At 32.8% G+C, this 9,492-nt stretch overlaps 1 protein-coding gene across 1 annotated transcript; it reads right to left on the bottom strand.

Annotated features, from left to right (window-relative positions):
- Positions 1-386: 386 nt before the first annotated feature.
- LOC144837174 (mediator of RNA polymerase II transcription subunit 27-like) lies at positions 387-9,048 on the bottom strand. Its single transcript, XM_078692189.1, has 8 exons — positions 8,812-9,048; positions 5,603-5,747; positions 5,104-5,225; positions 4,468-4,555; positions 4,039-4,146; positions 2,923-2,964; positions 2,157-2,234; positions 387-1,550 (listed from the first exon to the last, which is right to left on the bottom strand). The coding sequence occupies exons 1-8, from the start codon at positions 9,009-9,011 to the stop codon at positions 1,419-1,421; spliced, it is 915 nt and encodes a 304-aa protein (XP_078548315.1). The 5' UTR covers positions 9,012-9,048; the 3' UTR covers positions 387-1,418.
- Between the last annotated feature and the right edge of the window lie 444 nt (positions 9,049-9,492).

Raw genomic sequence — 9,492 nt, 5'->3', positions numbered from 1 at the left:
AATTACCTTGTGGGCAGTTGACATATAAAAGCTCGAGGAGGATAAGCTGTGTTAAGAAGAGTTTAAAGATTGTTAGTTTGTTATTTTTTGCGAAGAAAACCACTTTAATTATGGTTGGTGTTGCTGACAATTGCAGACTGCAGTAGATTGAGCTGATTTGAGAGCAACTTGTTTTTAATTGTAACTATACTAAGCTGTGTTAGTGTTACAGGAGGGCATTGCAGGGGTGTGTGTTTTAGTCTGTTTAATAATTCACGCTCGATGATTTACAGTCCAGTTACAATAAACGTCTTACAACGTAAATACAGAACAGAGTGCGAGGTTCATTCTTTTGTTCTTTGTGTATGGCCCACGACATATATATTTTTTAAAGATTTTACTATTGTGGTATGATATAAATAAAAACAAAACACATGAGAATTTAGACAAGTTTCAGTTTGTACCTAGTGTATTCTTGAAGATGACACTTGTTAGCAGTTTAAAAAACAAAGGTCTTAATATTATCTGTCCGTAATTTTTTACCAATATAATATTTATTTTTATATAATCACCTAAATAAATTCCTGTCATTTGATTGGACGATTGTGGGTCACATGATGTGCAATAGTACGCACTATTAAACGGTCGTTTCATAGCACTTTTTGCGGATGAAAAACAAAATCTAGTGTACAAATTACTGTGAAATACAACAGCACCACCTGTTGTCTTGCCTCTGTTTTGTTTTGTAAACACCACCGTGAGATACACAGCAGCAGATTTTTGTGTACGATTTGGAGATATATATGTACTAATTTCATTCAAAAAGGCATTTAAATTAGATCGTTTTATTGGGGACATCCCTACAAGACGTGGAAACGTTGGAAAAAACATAATTAGCCTGTATATGAGTTTCAGTTGCCGGTCGTCGAAGTTTCGTATTGCTGCAGCCTAGCTGGGCCTAGGATTGTTTGGTCGTTTGTTGACATAATTAACACTACAGTAGGTGCGTTTATAAAATCCATATAAATAATATTTAATATAATGTGAATCAAATGTTTTTATTTGATTCAAATGAAATGAATCTATTTAGATGTTATATAAAACAAATAATAAATGTTTTCGTTTTTGTCATATACGTGTCGCGACTTGTTGAAATATAACCTTTCATTTTTCACCTCATGCCATTATTTGTACCATTACACTCATAAACATTCATTATTTGTATTATAGTCTCTAGTATCCCAGGAGCAAAGATGGGTGTGTAAGGCTCTCTCTGCATCAATTCATGTTTGTTATTAAAGTACATATATTGGTAAGATTATAAGTGACCTTGACCGTAGATTAAATTGTTAACTTTTGGGGCAAAATAATTCCTAAGAATTTCATTGCATTTTTATTGTTATGTAATCATGAATGTACCAATGTTTTACACAATTTTCTCATCTACATGTCTCATGATATGCTTCCAACTTTCTCAGGTCACGGTGCGTTGGGGGTAAGTTATCCTGCAGGTACTTTCCACATCGCTTGCAAGGTGTTGAAAACAGCTTGTTATAACTTCTTAACCAATTCTGTAGAAAACAGAAAAAATGTTCCAATACCCCTAAATGATACAGTGCAAGTGTGCAATATAATTTATAATAACAACTGTGCACAGTTTAACAGTGTCCTAGCAGCTGTAGCATGTAATTTAGGATTAAAGTATAGTAATGGTGAATGGGAGAACGCCATACTGTAAATATAAATGTCATACGTAGTGGTGATCGTTACATATGTACTTTACTATTTCAAACAACTATGACAGTGACAGTATTCCCAGGTGTGTTAATTTTAGTTGACTACATAAATCACTGTCTCTATTTATTCCTTCCTGTAAACGACAAGGTATTATAGTCCTGCGGTACGTACATTTGAAATCATCAGTTTTTTTTTACGCTGAAATTACTATTTATTCGAGAACCATCTGGTGTATAGTAATTTAGGATTAAATTGAGTATATAATAATAATGCAACATTTATATAGCGCTATTTCGTGAAGTATACTGTCCTTGACTTACATGCAACAACATTATAAAGAAAGTTCACTGTGGTACTTTATTAATACTATAATTCTGTTACAGTTATTGTAACTATTGATTTAAACATAAACTGGATTTTTTAATGCAAATGTGACTTACCATAAATTGTTTAAGTGCCATTTCTGGTGAATTTGGATAATGGTAGTGCAGCATTGTAGATGTCACGTGGTCTGTAATCTAAAAACAAACTTGTTGAAATTTAGGGCCTAAATGAAAATCAAACACATTTAATTTGAATATTTATTGAAATTTCTTTACACCGATGACATAAAAACAGTCAATAAATATTTGTATTCTAAATCAACAGCATATGATATACACATTCAAAAACCTACACTACAAAACATAATTACTTTTACTGTTAAATATGTTCAAGTGGCTAGTTTCTGCGTGAGAAAATATCCTTAATGATCGTTAAAAAAGGTTTGATTAAATAGTGTTCCCAACTCGGCATCCATTTATAGTACTTTAATGATGTTTTCTGGTGGTGACTATAGTTTGGAGAAACGGATTTTGACTTGATTAGATTGTAATACTATAGACTTATACATTTTCATACACAAATACATGAACGGCGAGAAATCTCGGGAGGAAGAATAGCTGAGCACTATTTGATTACTATGATTAGACAGTTTAATACCAAGCCAATACATGCATGTGCATTAACAACTCAGGACATCTCAGAACAAAAACAGGCCTCTCATCAGTGTGTTGTTCTCCCAAGATTTCCACAAAATTGTCTTCACACTATGCAAACCTAGTTCTAGTTGGTAATTTTTTATTTTAGGTTGAATAAATTCATTAATCCAACTATTAAACAATAAAAATAATTATAATATAACATAACCATGAAAATGTTATTTACCTTTTGAAAGACAAGATATTTTGAGGGGGTCCAGCAATCAGGCTAAAAACAATGATACATAAACATATAAAGCATCAATAAACAAGCATTGTTGTTCCTTTATAATGAAAAACAAAACTTAAATCAATACAATGTCAAAAAAGAAATTTAAATTGCAATCAATGTTGGTTGAACTAATAATAAACTTTGATTTATTTTATTGAAAATTAATAAAAGATATGTATCGGAAACAAAACATACAACTCCCCTAAGAGTGCTTTCAAGCTGAGTGGTCACAAATGGGTAACCCCTAATAACCCCTAATGAAAGTTAATGGGTTCTTTATTCAGGTAGAGTGGTCGAGCTGTTAAGGCAGGGGCGCCGCAAGCCATAGCCAAACAAATTTTTGACATTGTATTGATTTAAGTTTTGTTTTATGGCGAGTGGTCGAGCAGTTAAGACACCGTGATACGTAGCCATAACATCGGCAAGGCTCTCAAGGCTCACTCGCTCCATGGTTCTGGTGATAGAACGAGTCTTCTAGGATAAGGACTATAAACTGTAGGCCCAGTGTACACATCTTTCTCATGTGCACTTTAAAGAACCTAGTACCATCTTTCGAGATGAGTAGGGGGTTACCTCGGTGTACTAGTTCACACACAGCCACTGTCACAAACTCATCATATTATTTAATAAATAATAATCATCAAATACTCAAGACACTCCTCGACCATAGTTCTAATGACCACGCCCTTCTCAGATAAGGACATAAACTGGAAGCCCAGTGTACATATATGGCTCATGTGCACTTAAAAAGAACCCAGTGCATCTGCCGTTTGTGGTAGGTGCAGCACTGTAACTGCTGTGGATCCGTAAAGGACCTAATCCGAATTGAAGATTAATATTGATACAAGATACAGATATATACACTGCACCTCTAGTTTTCAATCAGTGGTTTCTAAAATAATAACTTCTAGTTACTGAAAGTCACTTTCTTTCTGTAACTAGAATATCCACAAACAACAAAGGCATGATTGGGAAGAATTAAACTTGTATGGGTAAAATGCATTCTATGAAAGGGTGAAATTGTTTAATTTCAGTAGTTCAGAAAGAATTTAAATCAAGCATTAAACTTACTGATCCATCTTCTCTTGTTTCCTTTTCATGTGTTGCCCTGACAACGACCCTCTCTATCAACAAACCACGAAGCACTATGATGGCTTTGAATGTTCTGCTTACTGTTACCTAATAACATTCAACAGTGTAATAATATGTAATCAGTGGATTTTAAGAAAACTACTAATCAAAAACATACAGCAATTTAAGATTGCTTTATTTTATATAATACTGTAATAAAGTTGTTGATCCAATACAGGATTTTTAATATCGTATGACCTACATTCAATATTACAATCACTACAATTTCAGCATTCATATCCTTTAACCGACGACGTATGGATGCTTAAAAACAATGACCTTAGTAACTGGTGTTTAAGGTGTAGTCACTGACAACATGCTGGGGAAAATCCCTGTATACAAAACACTCAATGTTTTCTGTATTCTCACCTGAAGAACATAGGGGGATGTCTGCTTCCTATGAACAGTAAGATCTGCAAAATACTGATCTATACTTAAGATTATTGAATCAACATTACTGGAAATAAATAAATGATATAAGAGTATCCTACATTATATTATATAACATGCACCTGAGTGTATCCTCAATATCTGATTGGTTAATTTCACATGACATTCAGTATTAGTTTAACTGAACCTGAGTGTGGTTCTTATTGATATAGGTTTTCGTAAATATTATGTAAATGCTGTGTAATCCAAGGTTGGTAAATATAACCTGTTCTACTTCTTGAATAAGGACTTTTGATTTAAGATGGAAGTAGCGGATTTATTAAATATTATTTTTTTTTTTTTCATTAGTTGAAATTTTAAATAAACATTTTCCCTTGTTGTAATGATGGGACATAAAACAGAAAAAACATTTTTTTTATTCCTCGGTATTTAAACCAATATTAAAAATTGGACATATAACAGAAATATATATCTACTTTTCTACTGTTCATAATGTGTTCATACTGAGTATACTAAAAAAATATCAATTCAAATTTTATCACTGATAATTCATTATATATTCAAACATTCAAAATGAAGACAATAGTGTTCTTGATGGCAAACATAAGAACTTACTCAGGAGCAATGGCATGGCTTCCAATGCTAGGCTTTTTCCTCTTGCTAGCATGGTGTCCAAAGTTGGATGAACGTTTGATTTGTGACAACAACATTGTAGACAAGTTACAATGATCTCGCATCTTAGGATTGAAAATAAAATCATTTCCAATGATACATATGATAATTTTAAATTTTGTAGTAAGCATAAATAAATAAAGCAATAGAATTCATGGAAATGGAATATGTTTGACTTATAATACTACTCATATTTCAAAATTTAAATACTGTACATTCCACACCCCCCCCCCCCCCCCCACCCAATAAATTGTGTATCCTTTGAATGAATTTTCCTTAGATCCGTACAGTAGGCTGTTGTACATTTCCAATGGCATGCAAATATGTTTTACAACAAATACTGCACAATTGAAAAAGAATTTGTTCTCTCTTTTGTGGTGTAATTTTTGCATTTCTTTCAATAAAATACTAAATTTAATATTCTAAATTATAAATGTGTTACCTTGTCAGACCATTTGTAGGCATCTAAAGCTTCACGGTAGAATGACATTCTATCAGTAATTGGGTCAAGAGACAGTAAACTTGTGTTACCTAGTGGTGGTACTTCAGTCCATTTAGGTAACAATGCCGCCTGCTTTTCAAAATGCCTTTTAATTAGAAAAATGTTCATTTATTTTATTTCAACTAAAATATTGTCCCCTAAAAACATGAACAATGGAGATTAATTAAATCAGGCTTTGAATATGCTATTTTGTAGTTTTAATAAAGTTAATCACTTCCATAGGAAAAAAAAACGGGAAAAAAATGTTTTCACTTGTAAATTGAAGAAATAAATGGTTCAATTCAACTAAAAATCCATTGGCTGGCAGCCAATTTGACCATTTTTTGCTTTAAATTACATTTTTTTTCAGGTAAATACATTTTTTTTCGATTACATTATTGGTCAAAGTGGATATTAATACATTAAAATGAAATATTCAACAAAATTTTTTTTAAGAATTATTTTTTCAGGGGGACAATACATCTTTAAAAACTTCAGATTTAAAATAGTCTTATCTCTAATATAGAAATTGAATTATAAAGCTTGGATAATCTTTGAATAAAACCATTTATACGGGCAAGGGAAAAAAGTTTAACAGTGTGCTGCATGTGATTAGGCTAATTGCACTATATCCTTATGAATGGTGAATTTGGTGTAATGGTTATGTAGCCAGCCTTTCACAGTAGGGATCCTTGGTTCATTATTTATTAATTTTGTATGATATATTTTCATAAAAAAATATTTGTTTGTGACGTGACTATGAACCAGATACAAAATGTGGCTTGTAAGTGGTAAATATTTATAAAATAGTATTTTGTGGATTCGATTTTTCTTCACATTCACATCATTTTGCCCAAGTTTGGTGAGATTCTGATAAAAATATGGCCGCTAATATGCTGTTCATACACACACACAAACATGTGGGTGAAAAAGCATACAGTACATGGGTGAAAAATCATAACCTCCTTGGCGGAGGTAAAAACATACAGAGGTGAAAACATAACCTTTTTGGCAGAGGTAATACATGTAGATTGAGAGATAATGTGTGTGTATTCTATTTTTTAATGTTTGTTTATATATATATTAGCATACTATTGTTCACATAAACAGTTACTATTGTTCACCTTACAACTTCATTATAGCTTTTTGTATTCACTTGTGACTATCATTCAGAGCCAAGCACCTGAAGATTGAGTTCATACTCATGAAACAGCTTGTAGTGCAATAAAATGTTCAGTTGGTAATTTACTAGCGTCTTTATCATTTATTTATATATATATATATCTGTTTTTAATTGTGAAGTCACATTGTCTCTCGGGACTAATAAAGTATTGACATTCTTCGAATGAGGTTAAATAAATATTAGGCCTAATCATTTAATATCATATTTTATTGAATTTTACAATGTTAATACACAAAATATTTTACTAAAAAAAGTGATTATATGTAATTATTTTACCAAAAAATGGCATAGTTCATATAACTGCCGACTGAGGGGGCAATATGTTTACGTCATTTTTGGCTAAAAACGATCATTTTCGGCGATGTTTTAGACCTTATATTTCGGAAACTACAAGTCAGACTTTCAAAATTATTTCTTTAATTGTAATATTTAATACCGTGATATTAACTTTTGAATAATTAATACTGTTCTAAAGTTTATAAAGAAACAAGCACCGGCAAAAGTTATCATTTTGGCGTTTCATAGAAAATAATGTTTTTCCGGCTCAACTTGGCCTAGTCTGGGTTCCAGACGGAGTTTTGTCTTAATTTTAGTAAAAAGATAAATATTTTTGCACATATGGCATTTCATACGTATACTACTTGAGTTTGGATACCCCGTCTGGGCACACACGTACAAGTCACATGGTTTGACACAACAATTATCCAGTTTCAGACCAGTTTCAGCCGCATGTGATTGGCCACTCACGCGTAAGTTTTAATATTCATATTTCAGAATTTCAAAGATTCAACAACTAAGATGTGCACATGCGCTATGTTACGTTTATTAGACGATTTGTGGAGAGACACACGTGTGTACTTGGATACATTATCGCAAAGTCTAGAAATGATTTTCAATGCGTAGTTTATTTGATGGGAATTTTCCCAAGAACATGAAAAAGTCTTGATATGAATGATAGGCTACCTTCTCCACAAATCAAGCATTGAATGGATTATTTATTATGTGGAGATAATTTGATTTAATTCCCACCCAGACCCTGTCCTGTGTTGTGTACAGCTCTGTGTGCCGGTGGTGTGGTATGTACCTTCTATTGGCATTTTATTTTGCACGTACGAGTAGGCCTACAAGGGAGGCCTAGGCTAGGACTAGACAATAATTTTTAAACTTGGTAACACGATATTAGATTTAGTCTTTCGATTTTTGATCCAGAAACCAACGCATTTACTCCTCACATTAATTGTGAACGTTAATCCATAGTCAATAGAAAGTAAATCGACTATGGTTCTCATGGTAATCATGAGCAATTTAATTAAATTATAGATTTTTAAAGATAGTAATACAAAAATGATATTTTAAGAATATTGATATTAGGGACTATAAAGTACAGTATACTTAAAACAAGCTCACGATAAAGGATTCACAATAAAATATATTCAGTAAAATTACCGTAGTCGAGTTATAAAATACTACGTTTTTTTATCCTTATTAATTTAAGTGCAGAAAACGCAATGTTATTTAGGTAAAATCATGCTTTGTTTTTGAAAATCTAATGACTAAAAACGAAATGTGTTTATAGATTTTGTAAATGTAGTGTACGGTGTATATCATTGAATTTATACGATTTTTACAAGTCTGTATTTTCAGACAATTTAATCAAAATAATAAAAAAGAAGAAGAATACAGACTTGGGGAAAGTCTAAACAGTAGAACTTGGCCTAGGCCTCCCAGGCCTAATAATCCCTATATATGTGCGCCTTTAGCTTAAAGTTTAGGCATATTGAGTATTATTTATGAAATAAAGCCCAGCTCAGTCAGTCGAAACAGGCTTCTTTTCGAAAAGGTAGAGTACTCTTAGACGTAATGAAGTCTACTAGCCTCGGCTAGAAGAAGGGATACTGTATAAGTCTAGGCCTGGGTTGTTTCGCCCCAGTATTACAATTTATGAAGCGGGAGAAAATGCATATTTCCACTTGTGTGTGTAACTCACTCATATTCAATAGTAACAAGCATCAGCCCAGCCTGCAAGTCAGATAAAAAAGCTCGCTTCTTCGTATCATTACCGTGTGCTGGCGTCTTTTTCCCATCTTTCAAATGGTCAAAAACATTGGTAACACTTCCACGAAGTTTTTGTATAGCTTCAATTGCAAGGGAAAATGCTATGCTATTTTTCTCGTGTACCTCCACCATCTTTTTTTATACAAAACAAAAATAATCCGATCCGCCGCCCGGCCCGCGCCCATCTATATATTATGCTGCTGCTCTCTCTCTACTATGGAACGCCGTTACTGCCTTCTTCGGCTCTTTTACCATTCGGCCCTTCACCATTTGGCTCTTGCACCATTTTATACGGCTCTTTTACCATTACGTTCGGCACTTTTACCATTTCATATGGCACTTTTACCACTAATTGTAGCTTAAATTATGTATTGGTGCGAGGACCGATTTGTTTATTCCTTTGGTGGGATTATTGTGAAGTAAACATTAATTAATTTTCACAGACAAAAAGCAAACACTTAATGATCACTAACAATTTGGAAAGTTATGCATGAGGTCTAAACTGAAACCAAATATCAGGTCCCCACGGCTGTTGGACACATCTGACATACCCATAATTCTCTATAGGCCTACAGAAGAGGATAATATACTAAAAAAAAACAAATTTTAACAA

The sequence above is a fragment of the Antedon bifida genome, chromosome 3 (genome assembly GCF_963402885.1).
Source record: "Antedon bifida chromosome 3, ecAntBifi1.1, whole genome shotgun sequence".
Taxonomy (NCBI): domain Eukaryota; kingdom Metazoa; phylum Echinodermata; class Crinoidea; order Comatulida; family Antedonidae; genus Antedon; species Antedon bifida.
Note: the sequence above shows the minus strand (reverse complement) of the source record. Positions and strands in the feature narration are given on the sequence as shown.

Bases quoted from the DNA above. Each gene is read 5' to 3' on its own strand.
- LOC144837174 (XM_078692189.1), bottom strand. From the start codon at position 9,011: ATGGTGGAGGTACACGAGAAAAATAGCATAGCATTTTCCCTTGCAATT. The intron at 4,556-5,103 runs GTAAGTTCTTAT...ATTTATTTCCAG, and splicing joins AGCCATGCCATTGCTCCTGA to TAATGTTGATTCAATAATCT. The intron at 1,551-2,156 runs GTAAGTCACATT...TGTTTTCTACAG, and splicing joins TGGCACTTAAACAATTTATG to AATTGGTTAAGAAGTTATAA.